This window comes from Eleutherodactylus coqui, chromosome 1 (assembly GCF_035609145.1).
Source record: "Eleutherodactylus coqui strain aEleCoq1 chromosome 1, aEleCoq1.hap1, whole genome shotgun sequence".
NCBI classification, from domain to species: Eukaryota; Metazoa; Chordata; class Amphibia; order Anura; family Eleutherodactylidae; genus Eleutherodactylus; species Eleutherodactylus coqui.
The window spans coordinates 465265982-465285731 of NC_089837.1; the positions used below are offsets into that span (position 1 = coordinate 465265982).

Here is a 19750-nt window from a genome sequence, read left to right on the forward strand (position 1 = left end):
TCTGCCGCGGCGGGGTTGGCTGCTGCGGGGCCAATCAGCTCCCGGCCGTCCCCGCTCGGCTGCAGCTGCCGCACAGGAAAGCGCAGTCCCCGCTTCCTTCCTACCTGCCACCGGCATGCAGGGGGTTAAGGGGCGCGCGGCGGGGACGGCAGCGCCTCATCTGCTGCCCATGTCATGCCCACGTTTGGTGCCATCACATGGGGCACAACCTTTGGAAGTGAAATAGATTTAGATTCAGATTTGCAGCAATGTAAGGCATACGATTTGCGCAGCCCCCCCAAAAATTTGCACGCGTAATATGCAGTGAATAGAACCCGCTGATTTGGTTTGCGCAAAAAAAAAAACAAAAAAAACCGCAGCATAACTTTTTTCCTGATCATTTGCGCACGGAATTAGCACATACTGAACTAATTACATGAATGACCCTTTTTTAATGAACAGAAACATGGTTGCGTGTTTTTATGTGCACAGAGAGTACAGTACAACATGCACCTGCGCAGGCAAACACGCAACAGCCAATGCGCAAATGCACACGTAAATGCTCCTATGCCATAGGGCACCGGCCTTAGGGGCTGCTTCAGACAAGCGTATGCGCCAATACACTCACCCCCATGCAACGTATTTGCGCAGTGAACAAGGCTGATTTGCTAACGTATCGGCGCAGAATGCTAAACTTTTTGCACATGCGGGGACGGTACATCTGTGCGTATGACCCCCTCTAAATCGATTCTGGTGGGTGCCTTCCTCAGGACTTCTTCACACTGGCGTCCGCGATTTAGCATCTTTTTTTCGTGATTTTTGAGCGTCAGCGCTACTTTTTCTTGCAAAAGCATTGCTGAAGCTCATGATTTTATCGTGTGATTTTATCGTGCGATTTTGCCACAATTTTTTAGCGCAAAAGTCAATAGGACTTTTCTAGTATTAAAAAAATTGCACGATGCGATAAAAAGGAAGCTCTATTGGGAAACATGGGAATTAAAAAAAAAAAAAAACGCACATCGCACAAAGACAGGACATGCCGCAATTTTTTTTTTTCTCACAACATTGCATGAATGAAAACATCGCAAATGTGAAGGAAACCATTGAAGATTACTGGTTTGATAATTCTGCATTTTTACTTACTCTCGCATCGCGCAAAAATCGTGCTATTTTCTCGCCAGTGGTTCACATGCGCACTTGGATACCTCCCATGGACTTCTATGGGGACCTTTACTGCACAAATACGCAGAAAGTGAAGCATCGAAGAGGTTAACCATTTTAGCGTATCATGTGCAAGGGGTTAACTAGTTAGGAGTGCAGTCTGGTAAGAGTTAATCAGTTAGGAGTTCAATGTTAAAGGAGTTCATTGGTTCTGTGTACAGTGTGAAGGGGCTGCTGCTCTCCAAGGGCACAGAGGAAGGGGTTAACCGGTCCTGAATAGAGTGCAGAAGGGTTGACCATGTACAAGGAGTTAATAAGTTTCTCAGTGCAGCATGGAAGAGGTTTACTAGTTATAAAATACAAGGTACAGCTTAACCAGTGCAGCATGGGAAGGGTTAACTAGTTAAAGAACAGTCTAGAATGGGGTTTATTGTTTCAGGCTGTACAGTGGAACTGGACAACTTGTTCTGAGTGCGGCCTGGAAGGGGTTAAATGTCTATGGGGAAAGGGTAAAGAGGTTGTGAGCACAGCATGGCAGAGGTTAACTGTTTCCGGCTGAACGAGATCTGCAGACCATCTCCTCTGTGTGTTTTTGTAGCTGCATTCCTCATTATTTCCCGCATTGCGCACAACTTACATACAGAACACAACCTTTGCTTTTTATCACTAAGATGATAAAGCCTCTTCCCATAAAAATAACGTCTGCACTGCCTGGTTCCCAGAACGCGCCACTTCACATCTAGGCTGTGGCGTATATACGAATAAACAGCCGCGAAAAAATACTAATTTTAGCCGCGTCTTGATTACGGCTTTCCCTCGTTCATGCGTTGCCCGTATGAATGAGACCTTACTCTGCGATGTGATTGTCCTATGCACTGCAGATAAACATGAGGGGCTTCATATGTAAAAAAAAACCACGTCTGTAGCATCCAGTTCGATTCCAGTTCTCATTCTTCTCATCCCAGTTGGATACTTAATTGATGGCTTATCCTCAGGACAAGTGATCAATAGTAGATTGGCGGAGATCGATCGCACAAGACCTCCTGCCAAACTGCGGTTCACCAAAGCCAGCAAGCTAGTGCACTGAGCTAATTTCTGCAGGAAGCAGACAGCTCTGTTTTTCCTGTAGTGGCCAAGCTTGGTATTGCAGGCCAAGTTTCAATTCATTTCAATGGGAACTTTGACTGCAATACCATACCTGGCCACTACAGTAAGAACAGAGCTGTCTGCTTCCTGCAGAAATCAGCTTCGCTCAGGAGCGCACTGGCAGGGCAAACAGCTGATCGGTGGGGTTCTGTGTGCTGGACCTTTGCCGATCTACTATTGATAACTTATCCTGAGGATAGGCCATCAGTAGTTTGCAGCTGGACAACCCCTTTGTCGCGAGTGCGATATCAGTCTGAAAGAATCAGACCAATATTGAAGTTGCAAACCTGCAATTCTGTGATTGTGATGCATTTTGGCTTTAAAAACCCATCACATCATTGTAGGTGTTTTTCACACGTGTTTTTTTTTATTCCAATAGGAAATAATGGGCGATTCTTGCAGCAGAATTGGCCAAAAACAAGACATGCAGCCATTTTCCAATCTCGCACTAATCAGTGAAAGCGAAAAAGAGCTCATGTAAATGAAACGCTGAAAATAATGGATTCTACTCACATGCGAGTTCTGTGAGCTGACAACGCACGGAACACGCTCGTGAAAATTGCCAATGTACTTAAGGGGGTTGCCTCAGCACAGGTTTAATCCCTAAGGCCTCGTTCACATGAGCGCTGTTTTAGCGCATTGGAGGCGCGCACAGAACACGCTTATATGTGAACCCATGGTTTCCTATAGAACCGTTCAGATGAAGGAATTTTAGACGCACTAAATCCTCACACCCAACAAGGATAGGACATGTGACTGCGAAGCTTGCATCTAAGGTCCGTGGTGCGAGAAAGATAGGACCTGACCCATCTGTGGTGACTGCTTTCCATAGACTCCTATGGGAGCTGGATAACATACACCCCGCACCTCCGAGCGTGTGAACGGGCTAATTCAAATAGCTGGAATTCACGTGATCTTGTCACGCGCCTATACTGCGCTAAAACAGCACTTGTGTGAAGAGGTCACAAGGGTCTGGAGCTGCGATTGGGCCCCTGAGCCAGGGGGGCCCACAGACCCCCCTTGCCGCTTCAAATGACCTGCACTGCACTTTATAACTTTACAAGTAGCTACAGGTTATGAACCAATATCCCCCCCCCCGGCCCCCAACAAACCTTCCGCGTCTGGCGCTTTGGTGGCACAACCAGGTTGGTTGGATACAGAATCCATTGCTGAAGAGCCACTTAACTGGGAGCAGAGCTTACTTGCTAAGTGCTGCCGAAATTCAGATGGCTACTAGGCATCAGCAGGAGGTGGGGCCCGGTCACCTGGGCTGACCCCCGCTGGAGTATGCAGCTGATCTGCTTGTCTGCCGCTGCAACTTCTTAAAAGGTACATATTGTGCATTCGTGTAGCTGTGTGTGTAAAACTGTGTATTTTAGTAAAATTGAGTGTGTGCACATTTTTATTGTAGTTGTGGCCTTTAGGGTAAGTTCACATGGGCCGCATTTGCTGCAGATTTTCTGCAGAGAATCTGCATCTAAGCCACAGTCACCAAATCTGCACCTGAGGCTGGTGACCCAATATTGTATGTCCCGCACTATGATGCAAGAAATGTATATGACCCCCCCCCCCCCCCCATTCAAAAGAGCACACAAATCTCGCACGATTTTCTCAGCTGCGTGAAAGCGACCTAAGGGTGCGTTTACACATGGCGGAAATCTGCAGCAATTCCGCATCAAAAGTGCGCACGATTGGTGTGGATCTTGACTGGTATTCACCTGCGGATGCACAGCAGATTTGAACCTGCAACGCCACTTCTTTCACCTCATATTGCAGCGTTAATCCTGGCAACCGATACTGTAACCGCCACCGGCGATCAGGTGATGCGAAAGTGGGTGTATCGCCTGACCAGCAGCGCCTCCTAATAGCAGTTGTTGGGTGAGGGATGTGCGCTGCAGTGAGGGCTTTGCAGGTTCAGATCAGCTGTGAATCCTCAGCCAAATACCAGTAAGGCTCCACATCAATACTGCAGATTTTTGATGCTGCCATGCTGCAGAATTTTTTACACCCCATATATATTACCCCATAGTATTTGTACGTCCACATATAGCATAAATGCTGCTTATTTTCCGAAGCACAGTTACCTGCGCAAAATCCTCCGCATTTTACACTACAGACAAAAACAACAAACTTCAAATATAGGCGCATCCAAATATTGGGCAATTTCCAAGCAACACATTTATTTTCACCACTTTGGCACAGAGCTTGGCTTTGGTACTTTACCTTTGTAGTGAGCTTGCTTCTGGTACTGTAGCTATGTACATAACATGTGTTTTGTTCACGTATCTGTATGCTAAGCTTTGTTCTGTTTTTGTATCTATACAGTAAGCTTTGTTCTGGTGCCTTATCTATGTAGTATGCATGCCTTTGTTACTGTATCTATGCGGAAAGTTTTTTGTTCTAGTACTGTATCTATTCAGCAAGCTTGGTTCTGGTATCTATGAAATAAGTGTCAGATCATTCTAAATATTAAGGCTAATGAAAGGCTTACATTCTTTATGCAGCCCAGGACTAATGGGATACTTAATCCACCTCTGGGGATACTTCCCCCATGTCTCAAACATGAGGTATAGGGTTGGTGGACAAGAATAGAGGTTGTATGTGGAAGAGAGGGGCGCAAACAGAACCTTTGCACCCAGGCCCATGGGTCTTCAGCTATGCCCCTGGTTATAAGGCTGTCTCTGGCAGTCCCATTGAAGTGAATGGAGTGATTCTGCACAACTGGGACCATCCACTACTGTGCACCTGGGGACGAGCCATGGCTGTGGTGTCTGCATGGCAGATAAAACCATTCGTGAGGCAACCCCTTTAAAGAGTTTCCCGATTAAGATCTTTATGACCTACCCAGCATAGGTAATAAATGCCTGCTGGGATGCCCACTGATCCCCAAAACAGAGCACCCTGAATGCCACATATAAATGGCGTGGCAGTGCACATCTATGATCATCACTCCATCCACTTTATAGTACTATGGGAAATGCATCAACATAGTCCATGAATGGAGGCTGGTCATGCATGCATGCTCCATTCACATGAGGCATTTGGAGTGCACTGTCCTGGGGGTCGGTGGAAGTCCCTGGGATCAGGCTCCCAGCCATCAGGTGTTATCCCCTATCTGGTGGATAGGTAATAAATGTCTTGAGTGGCTGCTCCCCTCTAAAGAAGATATGATTGCTTTTTTTATTCATGAGGCCCAAACTTGAAAAAACTTAGCCTGACTCCCAGACATGAGTGATCAACCCCTTGCAAAGTCATTGGGGGTTAAAAGAATATTCACTTACTGCAGAGATGTTGAAAACTTTGAAGAATTCATACAGAGTGCTTATTGGAAAGTTGCATACAATATTATTGTACTTCAAGTAAAACTGGAAAATCCCTTTACTTTCCCTGACTTTATGAGCAAATTATTGGAACACTGCTCAGTCATAGTTAGTATGAAGCAAGTGACTCTTCTATATTAGCAAATTGCTGTATATTCATCCTCATAATGTAACATTACAGGCTCACCAAAAATGAAACTATTTGTTGCCTAAGTTGGAAATTACAATTATTCACATTGTTATGTAACGTGTTGGGTTTTTTTCCACTAGTAAAGCAAAATCCTATTGTTGATGACAAGAACATGCCTCAGATGACTACTGTGTGTCACTGTGTCACACGCCGTAGGGCTGGATTTCGTAATACCAGTCCGACTGTGATGGATGGCCTAGAGGCACACTGGCTTGTGATACTCCAGCTTTCTTAAAGGAGATATCCAGTTGTAAACTAGTAATGGCCTAGCGTTATGATAGGCCATCAATAATTAGTTGGGGTCTGCCTCCTGGGACCATCAGCTGTTAGCCAGAAATTACTGATGTCAATGGGAACTTTGCCTGTAATACCAAACTAGGCCACTGCAGTAAGAACGGAGCTGTCTGCTTCCTGTAGAAATCAACTCGGTGCATCAACACACTGATCCAGTGCAGAACTGATCAGCAGAGTTTCTGGGCAGTGGACCCCTGTCAATTTACTATTGATTGCCTATCCTAAGTGTAGACCATCAGAAGTTTACAACTGGACAACCCCTTTAAGTTTTACAATATGGGGATGTAGAATCTGCATTTCCGGTTGACTTGAGATTATACTGTACATCATATTTTTTTTTAATAGGTGACAAAGACGTCTGGGCCACAAACTTTGCAGATGCAAGAATTTTCTGGAGAAATCATGAACACTTAAGCAGACAGAGAAGAAAAGGAAGGAGGTCTAGATGATGTCCCTGTGAGTCAATCAGTGTCATTGTGTATCCAGTCTTTGATTGCTTCACAGCAGTAACATTCTGGTTAGATGTACTACACCTAGGCCACTCCCTGTAAAAGGCTCTCCCACTTTGACGTCTCTGAGAAGATGTGGTTGCACCTGGTCTCTTCAGCCTTAGGGGGCACATATAAGTAGACCAGAACTATGAATGAAGCATTAGAGTTGGGGGCCCTGTTATAGATTTTACATTGGGACCCAGGAGCTTCAATTTATGCCTCTGCTTCCCATCTCCAACATCTACTACTGGGGGAGGGAAATGCAAAACTAGAAAAGAATCAGTCAGGAAGGATAAGGAGAGAGTCATTGGCTGTGGCCCCCACCTACAAACCATTCCCTATTTGGGGGATGTCTTGCTGTTGCCTCTCCAGTGCCCCTGAGCAGATGAAATTGATTCACAATCACTAATGCGTTCTAACTGGACTGATTTATATTCCTGAAATGTAAGTAAGTTGGGGTTATAGGGTGATGCTTAAAGGGAATTTCCAGGGAAATACTATTGATGACGTATCCTCAGGATAGGTTATCAATACATTAGTTGACCGGCTGTGGTCTGTGGTTAACCAGGTGATCGGGTGCCGCTTCACACAGGGGAACAGAGTGGAAGCTGTTGCTCCGATCCCTGTTTAGTGGCCAGCATCTGTAACTGCAGGCGCAGATCCACTGATTTTAATGAGAGCTGCGCCTGGAGTTAAAAGTGCCTGTCATTACTGTATTGTGGCGCTAACAGCGGATGCCCAATCAGCTGATCAGAGAGGGTCTAAGTGGTGAGCTTCATCAACTATTGATGACTAGAGATGAGCGAACCTACTCGTTTCGAGTAATTGCTCGATCGAGCACCGCGATTTTCGAGTACTTCACTACTCGGGTGAAAAGATTCGGGGGGCGCCGGGGGGAGGCGTGGCGGAGCGGGGGGTAGCAGCGGGGAACAGGGGGGAGCCCTCTCTCTCCCTCTCCCTGCCACTCCCCACTGCAACCCCCCACTCACCCACGGCGCCCCCCGAATCTTTTCGCCCGAGTACGGAAGTACTCGAAAATCGCGGTGCTCGGGTGAAAAAGGGGCGTGGCCGAGTAGGTTCGCTCATCTCTATTGATGACCTATCCTGAGAATAGTATTTCTTTGGAAAACCCCTTTAAGTGTTCTCTTAACTTTTTTGAGCAGTGCATGTATGTGCATATATCCATGCACAGGGGGCATGTACACGGATGTCCTCCAATAATTTTTTTTTCTTCCTGTAAGCAAAATGTCCACATAGTATTGTTGCCTAGTGACCTCAGACAATGATCATTTGGAAATAAGAAGGGGTATAAGAATCTGTGACCCAGAAGTTCTTTACAACATTCTTATTGGTTTGACAAGTTGTCACCCTAAAATGTGCGCAGTCAACATTCCCAAATGAATCACACAACACCTGGCACTGTGTAGTAGAGCAGCTCCGGCGGAGCTGACTCATGGGTGTCTACAATACAAGAGTCCATATTTTTAGCCCCGTTCCTAATCATGTCGCAGGCTGCACATAGCGTCTAGTATGTCTGTGTCCTGCCTTGGATGTGTCATCCATTCCCACTTGTATTTGGCAAAGATATAAGATAAACAGATTCCTTTAATATGACCCGCACACTTTTCCATTTTCTTCACTTATGCACTCATACTGAAACAATTTTGATGCGTATAACAAGACTCCTGCGATGTATTTCTTTGTGAGCTGAAGAAAATATGAATGGTCCTTTTGGGACTCGTGGGGCGTGATTTCACCAAGGCTAGAAAGTATTTCTTATCTTTAAACATTCATATGAATGGTGTGATGTCAGCTTGAAAAAGTCCGATATCCACCAGATGTTTTTAATATACGTGGAAATATCTAAATGTGCTGCACTTCATATAGTTTACTTATTGGGTGTGACACAATTAAGTCAAATACAAGTATCAGAGACTTCTAGTTTGCTCTAACACAAAAAGCAGAAGGAATGGCACGTGTGCAGTGCCAGATGTGGCCATGTAGCCCAAGGCATTAGGGTGTTTTATTATAAGAGATATTATCAATGTGGGGGTATGTGGGATTCATCAAGGACTACCTGAAACCCTTCTTAGGATTCTTTTTTTCACCACTCTTTGCAAGAGAAGTTTCTAAACCTGTAGGCTAGGTACGTGGGTATGCACTAAACATTATGGATTTATGGCTTGGCTTATCGAACAAAGATTTAAGTAGGGGGTTGTTTGCTCCTCTCGAAGACTTGCTGGTGGCTCACAAGTCCAATTCGGCATAGACAGATCCGGCCACAGCGTTTGCAGGGGAAAGTTCATCCTGAATTCGGTGCTGTAGTGTCATGATTCCTTCTCCGTTTCTTCTTGTCCTCAAGAGCAGCCCAGCTTCCTCAAATGAGAAGGCATCTTGGTACGTTATGTGGCTCCAAGCTCGGTGATCAGAGGCTAGAATAGACCACTCGTAATCAAGATGACAAACTTCAAGGGACTGCTTCAGAGAATCCTTCTTCTTTGGAGTTCCTCTGATTTGGTGACCAGTTCTGAGCTCGCCATACAGCACAATCTTGGTGATTCTCCAGCCTGCGAATATTTCCCGCCCAGCGTACTTGCGTCTTCAACAGCATGGCTTTGATACTAGTGATTTCTGCCACTGTGAGCAGTGAAATTGTACAAATGAATGTTAAGAACAGTGTTGAGGCAGTGCTGTCGGAAGTGCTCGAAGAGTCATAGATGGTGACTATAGATGACCCGTGAATTGGAGCCGTGTAAAAGGGTTGTCAGTAAGGCAGCTCTATACACACTGATCTTCATGCTTTTCTTCAGGTGTTTGTTGCACCATACTCTTTTGTCTCTTGCCTTTGACAGTCAATCTCTTTATCAATATTGGCCTCTGAGAAGATCATATACCCTAGGTAGCTGAACTAATGGACAGCCTTCAGCTCTGACTTGCCAATGGTGAAACGGGGGGAAGGTTAGTCTTCCTAGGGAGTGGGCTAATAGAAAACTTCTGTTTTCTTTTAACTGATCTCCAGCCCAAATAGTGCTGGCTCCGAGTGGGGCACAAGTGCAACATCATCAGAAAAACCTAGCTCTCGGACACGTTGCTTCATTGTCTTAGTATTGGCCTTCAGTCTCCTTGTGTTAAACAGGTTAGTATCAGTACAGTATCGATTGTAAACACGATCCTGGTCGTCCAGATCTACTGTGGCTTTCTAAAGCATTATACTGAAGAAGATCGTGAGGAGGGTTGGTGCCAAGACACAGCCTTGCTTTACACAGTTGTGTATTGGAAAGGGCTCTGAGAGTTTATTGTTGTAACTGACTCAACCACAGTGGCCCTTATACAGTTGGATGATCAATACACTACCACCATCATAGCTTCCAATGTTATCAGATACCATAGGCCCCTTCCCCACAGCAAGAGGGTATCCATGGAGAGGACTCAACATTATATCTAGGTGTAAAATTACAAAATGGTTCTTTGTGCTACACATTGTTGACCATTGTAATTAGAGATACCAGCAATGACATAATTATCCATCTACCCAGCTGTGGTTAATCATACCATGTCCAGAACCACAGAGACACTCTCCTATTAGACAGCACCAATTAAGCAGTTCATGTTCCATTTTGGAATGTGACTGTTATATGACAGTTTTGCAGCATTGAATGAGGGTATTTCATCCTACAAAATTACCTTAAAGTTGTCCACCCACATTCAATAGCTGTTGGCCAAATACCCACTTGGTCAACAGTTATCCTGAATTTCCCATCAAGTCCTATGGATATCCCACGGGTATGAAATATCATCTTACTGGTTTGCGAGATGCATAAACTAGGATAGAGTAATAATTAGTACTAGTCTGCAGATAAAATCTTTACACTGTTTTATTGAAAAAAAATCGATAAATGCATGTTTACAGTAAAACAATCCATACAACATTACGCGTTTCAAGCGGAACACCCGTTCTTAGTCATAGCAGTAAAGGAGTGAACGGATTTTATCCACAGACTAGTGCTGATCATTAATCTATATAATTAGCCTAGATAACACATACTGGATGACAACCACTAGTAGCTTCCATCATAGTGACAATAGGGGTTGTCACCAAGTACGACAAGCCATAACATAGGTACTATAATTGCTACCACTAGTGATCCTCAGCCAGCATCTGTTATGTTATCTCGTGTAAGACCAAAAAACAACTAAATAGATTAGTAAAAGATTTCCGATAATAGAAAAACTTCATGTATTTATTTTGTTAGTCATTTAGTTTGGAACTTTTCTCTATGGTCAAAATTAAAGGTTAATAATAAATAAATGCTAACAAAGCAGGATATGAATCAAGTGTTGAGACATGCAAGTGAGTAGTGACAGCAGGAATGTGTTTCTCATGATATCTCAATCAGCACAGGGCTCCCTAGGATGCTGAATTAGCAAGAGTTCAAGCTGATATTGGAAAGGCCATTGATTTGATCCATTTAAAATATATTTAAAATTATACTCAGTTGCTAATCTTAATCTGTGCAGAAAGCAAGTAAATTGTATGTTCTCCTTACGAATGGATACCTAAAAAGTTGCAAAACTTTGTAAATACTTTACATTTCTTATCTTATCTAATCCTCAGTTTGTTTTATCTCCAGAGCTGCACTCACAATTCTGCCGGCTGTTATTTGAAACAATTGAGTGCTTATAATCAGATCCAGTTGTACTGAAGTCCTTGGGTGGAGTTACAGTGGCCTCGTTATGCCTCAGATTCTTTTATCTGCTCTGTATAATATGCACCAATTGGTTGGGTTCACACTGGACGGATTTGCCCTGGAAATTCCGTGCAGAATTTCTGTGCGGCAAATCTGCCCGCAGCTTCCACTCCAGGGATTAACCAGCCATGTGGAGGAGATTTTGCAAAAATCTCATCCACATGGGCAGGCAATCTGTCACGGCAAAGCCGGGCGGAACCAGCGATGCGGCGCGGAATTGACAGCTGCAGCATGTCAATTCCTTTTTTTTTTCTCTTGCGGCCTCACTCCTCTCTATGGGGAGAGAAAGCCGCAACGAAATGCCAGCGGTCGAACCACTCACGCGGCGAAATGCAGCAGGTTTCGAAGCTATGGCTCTCCAGCGGAAATCTCACGGCTTTTCGGTGCGGCCAAGCCACGAGATTTCCGTTCCCTGGGAACCCAGCCTTAATGTCGCTGATTTTGTTTTATTTGTCTTCATTTATGCTGCATTTTATTTTCAAAACTGTTTTTTCTTTAGATCACTTTAAATTGCTGCCTCTAAAGATTACACTTTCTAGAATTCAAGTCACCAAAAAAGCTCCATAGACATTGGGCTACAGTGGAGTGCTGGGAGATTTCAGCCCTGAAGCCTTCAGAATTGTAAATTCATCTCAGGAATATAATACAGGCAGTAAGAAGAACAGTACAGGACTATTAATGCAAGCTATTTACAAAGCTAGGGCTCGTGAACATTAGTATCACAGGTCCCATTCAGAACATCCATCTCTCTCATTCTCTTTAGAAACAATACAAAATAGTACAGCACTCTGCGCTATTTGGTCCTGTAAAAAGCCAGAAGCCCCGATGGAAACCGAATGAACCCCATTATAGCCAATTGGGTCTGTTCTACACCATTAAGTTCCAACATAAGACGGATCCAACCATTGAGTTCCAACATAAGACGGATCTATTTGGGGTACTATCTTTCCACTCCCTAAGCGGAGTAGGAAACGGAAATGCCGATGTGCACATTCCCTTACACAACTCTTTTAAAGGGGTTCTATTAATACAAGAAAAAACTTTCCAAGCAGCCAGGCCTGGCGTAAAATAAAAAAATATAGCATACTTATCCTTGGCCACCCGGTACAGAGCTGAACAGCTTCCATGGAGCCAGCTTCCGGGTGTATAATCTGGTGGATGTCAGGAAACCACTGTGGCCAACTAGAGGCTGCAGTGTCACCAGCCGAACTCCTGGCATCATCCCTCAAATCCTGAGCTAGATGATGCTAGGAGCTTAGGACACTGATGCTGCGGCCTCTAATTGGCCACAGCGGTCATCTGACTGTCACCGGGCCATAAACCTGGAAGCGGGCAGTGGGAGCCATAAAGCCGCACATTGGGGGGGCTGAGTAGAGGTGAGCATGCTTTATTATTTTATTCTCCGCTGCAACCCCTTTAGCTTTTAATTAGAGATGAGCGAACGTGCTCGTTTGGGACAATTACTTGATCAAGCATCACTTTTTTGGGGTAACTGCCTAATCTGGCGAAAAGATTTGGGGGCACCGGGGGTGAGCGAAGGGGTTGCGGGGTGAAGTGGTGGTGGGGGGGGGGAGAGAGAGAGAGAGCTCCCCCCTGTTCCCCACTGCTACCCCCCCGCTCCACCCCGCCGCCCCCCGGCACCCCCTGAATCTTTTCGCCCGAGTAGGCAGTTACTCGAAAAAAGCGATGCTCGATCGAGTAATTGTCCTAAACGTGCACGTTCGCTCATCTCTACTTTTAATGTACATTCATTCCCTATGTAAAATAGTGTTAAAAGGTAAAAATCCACATAAATCTCTTAAATTCTTCTGATCAACAAAAAAATCCTTATGCCCAATGTTAGTCAGAGGGGACACATATTTTTCATTCCATTTGACTAAGAAAAGGGATTGTGCTGAAATACGGCGTGATGTCTGCATGTCACTTTTTGAAGAGTGTAATATCTCCAGGCTTACGTCAGAGTTCCTGTGTGATTCCCCAGAAATAAAGTGAAGCACATAGGGATCTGTGTAATGTTCCCACAATACCCCATACACATTCCCTTCCTGCAATACATGCCTGTCCATCCGTGTCACGGCTTCCAGATTCCTAAGTCTTAAGAGGGAAAAAAGAACAGACTTTTCTGTTCATCTCTGACAGCCGTATGCTCTAAAATAGCTATATGAAACCAGACAGGGTGTTACATTATCTCCCCAAGGCGTAGATTACACATTACTTCTCACACCACACAGATGCTGTCATATCATTACGGTCAGGGAGTGAATGCTGAATTATTTTCCTCTTATTTTGACCAAGTCTATGTGGTACCTACCCTGTACACACAATCCGTGCTCTTGTTTTGGCCTTTGGTGGACTTGTTCACATCAATGTTGAAGGTTCAGCTCGGAGCCTCCACCAAAAATTCAACTAAATCACTGGAAGAAATAGTGCAGCACACAGCGATATAGTTTACAGTGAAATGACGGACACCATACCAGAAACCTTATAGACCCCATTATACACAATAGGGTTTATTGGCTGCAGTTGACATGCAACGTATGATGGATCTGGCACCACTGTTGGTTCCATAACCCACATAGCAATGGAAACTCTGGCCTTAACGACAATGTCAACAGGGCCTTACATTTTGGTAGCATCCATACTATGGATGCTAACTCTAGACCGCTTACTAAATCAAGCTTAGACCGCCATAGAATCTTTTTGTGATGATCAATGCATGCAATTGCATGACCATCTTTAATTGTTGAAGAAGCCTACACTGGATTGGATCTTGGAGTGCTGTTCGTCTTACCTATTTGTCAATGGGTGGTGTCCGATTAGATTGACATCAGGTGGGACTACACATGGACATCATATGGACGAATGTTGAGTGCTTAAGGATCTGGCAGTCATCCCAATGATCATTGCCCCTGTGCTTTAACACAGGAGCGATAAGAGCTCACTGAATGTGCCGGAAATCGCTTACACCAAAGTTCTCTTACTGGTAGATGGACATTTAGAAGAATACTAGAGATGAGCGAGCACGCTCGGTAAAGGCAGATACTCGAGCGAGCATCGCTCTTCTCGAGTAACTGCATACTTGTCCGAGCAAATGCTGGGGGGTGGTGGAGGTGGGAGAGAGAAAGAGAGATCTCTCTCACTACCCCCCCCCCCCCCCTGCTCCACCCCCCCGCATTTGCTCGGAGGAGTATGCAGTTAGTTGAGAAGATTGATGCTCGCTCGCGTATCTGCCTTTACCGAGCGTGCTCGCTCATCTCTAAAGAATACCAATAAATGGAAACCTTAGAGAAATTTGGAAAATGTTGCCCAGTCTCTGGGAAAACCCTTCATAGATTATCTGTCACCACTCCTGACCAAGTCTGTTTAGTAAATTCTTGAAATCCCCATTAAATAAGTCTTCGGCACAAGTCTGGTTTTATATTTTTATGACTTTTCTTTCATTTGGTCTTCAGTCCTGATCTACTGCCCATACTCGTTTCTTCTGAGAATGTGTGCTATCAGCCATTCTACGTGCTCAGCCTCGGATGCCATTAGAGGATGTCATTGGGAATGTATGGATATAAAACAGACGTATTTAACCTATTATACATCAAGAGAATTACGGCATTGGGGTATCGGTATTTTCATGAACATATGGATGCTTTTATACAGCATATATTCATATAGTTTATTATGACTTAAACATCTATCTTTTCCAGCTAAAATCAGCAAAAAGTGATTTTTCTTGTTGGCCTGCTCACAGATTTCAATCACCAAAGCCTTACACTGTTAATTTAATCCATATCATATGAATGGAGGGCTAAGACGTGAATATGGTAAGGAGCAACTTCTGAGGAATCTCTATTTTTACAGGCTCTTAAAAACCCTTGCAACATTTGATGTTCATATCTAGTAAGAAGCGCTTCCCACAAATCACTGTACCTATACAGTCCTGTGATGGTGCAAGTTCCCATCCCAGCAATACAACCCCATAGGCCCACGATCAATAGTAATGGCAACTATGTGGTAAGATAGAGGGAGGAGGCTTGCTTTGTTGCCCCTTTGTCAGCCCTACAACACAATGTGATGTGTTGAATGGTTGTCATGGAAGTCTAGGGGCTGGTGAAGGCCCCCAGATCTGTCATCTTTGTATACCTATTAGACTCTTACCTATAAAGTTATGCTGACAGGCATAATATACTACATTATGGAAATATTGCAGTGTATTATGTGAGCAATCAGAGGATCGCCCATTCATGTCCATACTGGGACTAAAAATATATTTTTAGAAGCCCCAAAAGTCCCTTATTATTGAAAAAAATGGAACCATTAAAAATATATACATATTTGGCATCACTGCATCTGTACCAACCTGAATTATAAAATAATCATGTTATTTAACCTGCACGCTGAACATCATAAAAAATGCTAATATTGCTTTTTTTCAACTCATCTCTGAAAAACAAAATAAAATGCAGTCAAAAAGTCTGCAGAATGGTAGCAATGAAAACATCAGCCTATCCCGCAAAAAAACAAGTCCTTGCATAGCCACATCAATGTAAGAATAAGTTCTGACTCTCTGAATATAGCGGCACAAGTGCTATTGTTTTTATTGTACATAAGTAGTAAAGCGTAAATCAAACTATATAAATTTAGTAGGGATTTACACTAATGCGCCAAATAGTGAAGTCAGTAAAAATGAAAGTAAAAAAACTATTGCGGAAATGCATTTTTTTTAATTAAATCCCCCATTAGCAAAATTCATTAAAGTTGATGTGCCAATCAAAAATACAAGTCGTCATGCAAAAAACAAGTCCCCATGTGGCTAAAGCTACAAAAGAATAAAAATGTAGACCATGTTTCCCTATGGAGCCTCCCTATATGTTGCATGCATCGCACGAAAATGCAGTTTTCGTGCAATGCGATGCAACTTTGATGGTAGAAAATCCTACTGTAAAAGCCCTAAACTAAGCCCTAGCTGCATAATTTTTTTAAAAAAAAGTAATCCATCACCTCTCCGGTGCTGTCAGCTCCCCGTCTGTCTCCCCTGAAGCTTCCCGGTAGTTGCTTGAAATTCTCCTGCAGATCTTCCTGGTCGGGACTTTGAAAAATCCCGTCTCCAGGAAGCTCTGCCTCTGATTGGCTGAGCCCCACGCTCGGAAACCAATCAAAGAAAGCACTCGAGGAACCAATCACAGCCATTCAATGAATCAATGAATGGCTGTGATTGGTTCATCAAGCGATGGCTCTGATTGCTTGCTCATGAACCAATCACAGCCAGCCCTTCCTGGAAGTGGGGATTTTGATCCTCCGATTCAGGAAGGTCTGGCAGAAGACTTCAAGCAAGCGCCAGAGATGACTGCACCTTTTAGGTGATGTATTTTTTTGTTTTGTTTTTGTACTGCAGCCAGGGCTTATTTTTGGGATAGGGCTTATGTTTCAAACACCCCTCCCCCCCCTCAAAAATCCCCATAGGTGGTGCAGCAAAGTTGCACGACTTTGTGGCAACAAAAATTTAGCTTTTTCGCAGCAATATCACACAGACCACCAATGCAATATCACTGCAATTTTTTTTTCTGCGTCCATATCGTGTTGCCCATGTTGAAGCCGCCTAAGGGTCGAATCTTAATTTTATTAATTTTATTCTTTATTCATGCTATTTTCACCAATAACATAAGGGATCCTTAGGGTGTGTCCACACGGATGTCATTTACAGTGTAATAATCTGCCTCTAAGAAATCCTTCAAGGACTCTGCTAAATCTGCATGTGCATTAAGGAATCTGGTGCGGGTTTTGCCCCATAATTGAAAGGAACTTACTACAATCCGTTTTTCTTCAACCATAATATTAAAGTGATTGTCCAGTTGTAAACTATAGATAGCCTTTTCTTAGGATAGGTCATCAATTGTAGGTCTGCCATCTGGGATCCATGCTGATCAGCTCTTTCCTGGACCAGTATACTTGTGTACTGGGCTGATTCCTGCAGGAAGCAGACAGCTCCATTACTACTGCAGTGGCCAGGTTTGGTATTACAGGTAGTTTTCCGATTTGAATAAATGGGAATTTTGCCTGTAATACCACGCCTGGCCACTACAGAAGGAACAGAGCTGTCTGCTTCCTGCATAAATCATCTTAGGGCATGAGTGCAGAAAACAGCTGATCAGAGCAGCTCCTAAGTGGCAGATCTCCAATAATCCAGTAGTGATGGCCTATCCTAGCGATAGGATATCAATAGTTTACAACTAGACAACACCTTTACCACCACCTGCCTGATATTGTATAGTTCCTCCTCATATGGCAAAACAACTGTGAATTACACCCCAGAATTACAGTATAGAGCAATAATCAAGCATTTCACACCAATGTCTACAGAGATATTAGGCAACCACACGTTTTTCTCACGACGCATAAAACTGCAGTGAAATCTCTATTGTTACCAAAATATCTCATGACAGTTGGTTTTTCAGGAAATGCCTTGAAATCATTTGTTCCCTCATCTCGGGCTATCAAAAGATAGTTCCTTTTTTCTGCATATAAATATATTGTGGTTGTTTGTGAAATGTTCTCTTCGGTTCTATTTTAAAGTAAGAATACTTGGAGTTTGCACCAAGATGACACGGCTCATTCTCTTATGAAATTCTTCTAGTTCCTTAAATACAAAAATACAGTCTACAACCCTTTCTTGGCGGCGCAAGTCACATTCCCCTGACTAGAAGAACAGTGCAATGTCCAGAGCAACGTGGCCCAAGTTCATTCGACCCGTCACGTCTCAAGAGCAAGTTAAGAAATGATGTGATTTACTGTAAGACTCCTGGGTCCGGCTGTTCCTTAATGCTCCTTGGGTCTTTAGATTTGTGAGACTCTTTATAAATGTTACTCTCTCATGATCTCTTAACCCCTTATTGACCACAGTCTTTATTCTGACTTCACTAATGGACATTAAACCCGCATACATCTTTTTAAGGCGGTAGCTTAGCTGACTACTGACAGCCAGGCTCCTGCTCTAACAGCCAGGAACAGAGAAACCTCACATCCTGACAATGTAAACCCTTGTTTACCACCGCAATCAATAGCAACGGCAGCATGTAAGGAGATGACAAGGGGATGATAGGGGAATAGGGCTCTTTCTGTCACCCATCGGCACACCGCAGTGCAATTGCAAAGGTCCCAATGGATTCCCATGTCAACTAGATGCCTGACAAAGGCCTTCATATCTGCCATGTAACTCAGCTTATTAGAACCCAGCAGAGTAGAATGCACTACGTATGTTTTGCAGTGTACTATCCTAGTGATCAAATGATTGCATCTTACAATCGCCTTCAGGGACTAAAACATAGTTTTAAAAAAAGTTCAATACATTGTAATTTAAAAAAAAAAAAGCAGTTTAATAAAAAAAATGCATTTTTCCCCACAAAAACTCGTTGTAAATGGATAAAATACCAAAAATATTATATAAAGCAACACATAGTAGGTATTACTGCATTCATAATGACCCAAACATTTTATTTATATTGCATAGTGAACGCCGGAAAAAAAAAAAAGTACAGCCTAGCTTTCTTTTGCTCGCCTCTAGAGATGAGCGAGTATACTCGCGAAAGCACATTACTCGAGCGAGTAGTGCCTTAGCCGAGTATCTCCCCGCTCGTCTCTATAGATTCAGGGGCCGGCGGGGGAGAGCGGGGAGGAATGGAGGGGAGATCTCTCCCTCTCTCTCCCTCTCTCCCCCCCTGCTCTCCCCTGCTCACCGCCGGAACTCACCTGTCACCGGCACCGGCCCCCGAATCTTTAGAGACGGGCGGGGAGATACTCGGCTAAGGCACTACTCACTCGAGTAATGTGTCTTAGCGAGTATACTCGCTCATCTCTACTCGCCTCTTAAAAAAATGTAATAAAAAGCAATCCAAAAGCCATGTGTACCCCAAAAGCGATACCAATAAAAACTACAACTCTTCCGGCAAAAAACAAGACCTCACACAGCTCCATTGCCAGAAAATAAAAATGTCATGGATCTTAGGATGAGGCGATGCAGATTCATCTGGTTTTTATCTCCCCACCACCAAAAAAACAAGGAATAAAAGTTATACAACATATTATATGTATCCTAGAGTGGTGGTGTTAAAAAAAGAAAAAAAAAATGTCGTACAAAAAAGAAGTCCTCATACGGATATGTCAACGAGTTATGGCTCTTGCAATGAGGCACAAAATAGGCGGGTCACAAAGGGGTTAAATAGTGTGGCAAAAGTGGATGTTTATTTGTGTTCTGGTTATTGGGTCTAAAAATAAATGGTCTTCCTGAAAGGGAGAGATGCTCAGTAAGGGGTAATCCAAAAACCTGTTTACTCTAAGAGTATGGCCGCCTGCAGACGGGCCAAAATTGCACGGTGGGATTTCCCGTGGAATTTCCGCCCTTGGAAGCTGCCATAGGATTACGTTAACAATCGC

The 19750-nt window shown here is 43.8% G+C and overlaps 1 protein-coding gene across 4 annotated transcripts in view; it reads right to left on the bottom strand.

Annotated features, from left to right (window-relative positions):
• Positions 1 to 19750, bottom strand: part of HDAC7 (histone deacetylase 7) — a 302233-nt gene that overhangs the window by 119283 nt on the left and 163200 nt on the right. Inside the window, exon 1 of one of the 4 annotated variants that reach the window (XM_066584321.1) lies at positions 3399 to 3467. The exons of the other annotated variants lie outside the window; for them this stretch is intronic. Coding sequence (XP_066440418.1) covers positions 3399 to 3453 — 55 coding nt within the window. The 5' untranslated portion in view covers positions 3454 to 3467. Of the gene's footprint in view, positions 1 to 3398; positions 3468 to 19750 lie in introns of those variants that run through there. 4 annotated transcript variants of the gene reach the window in all.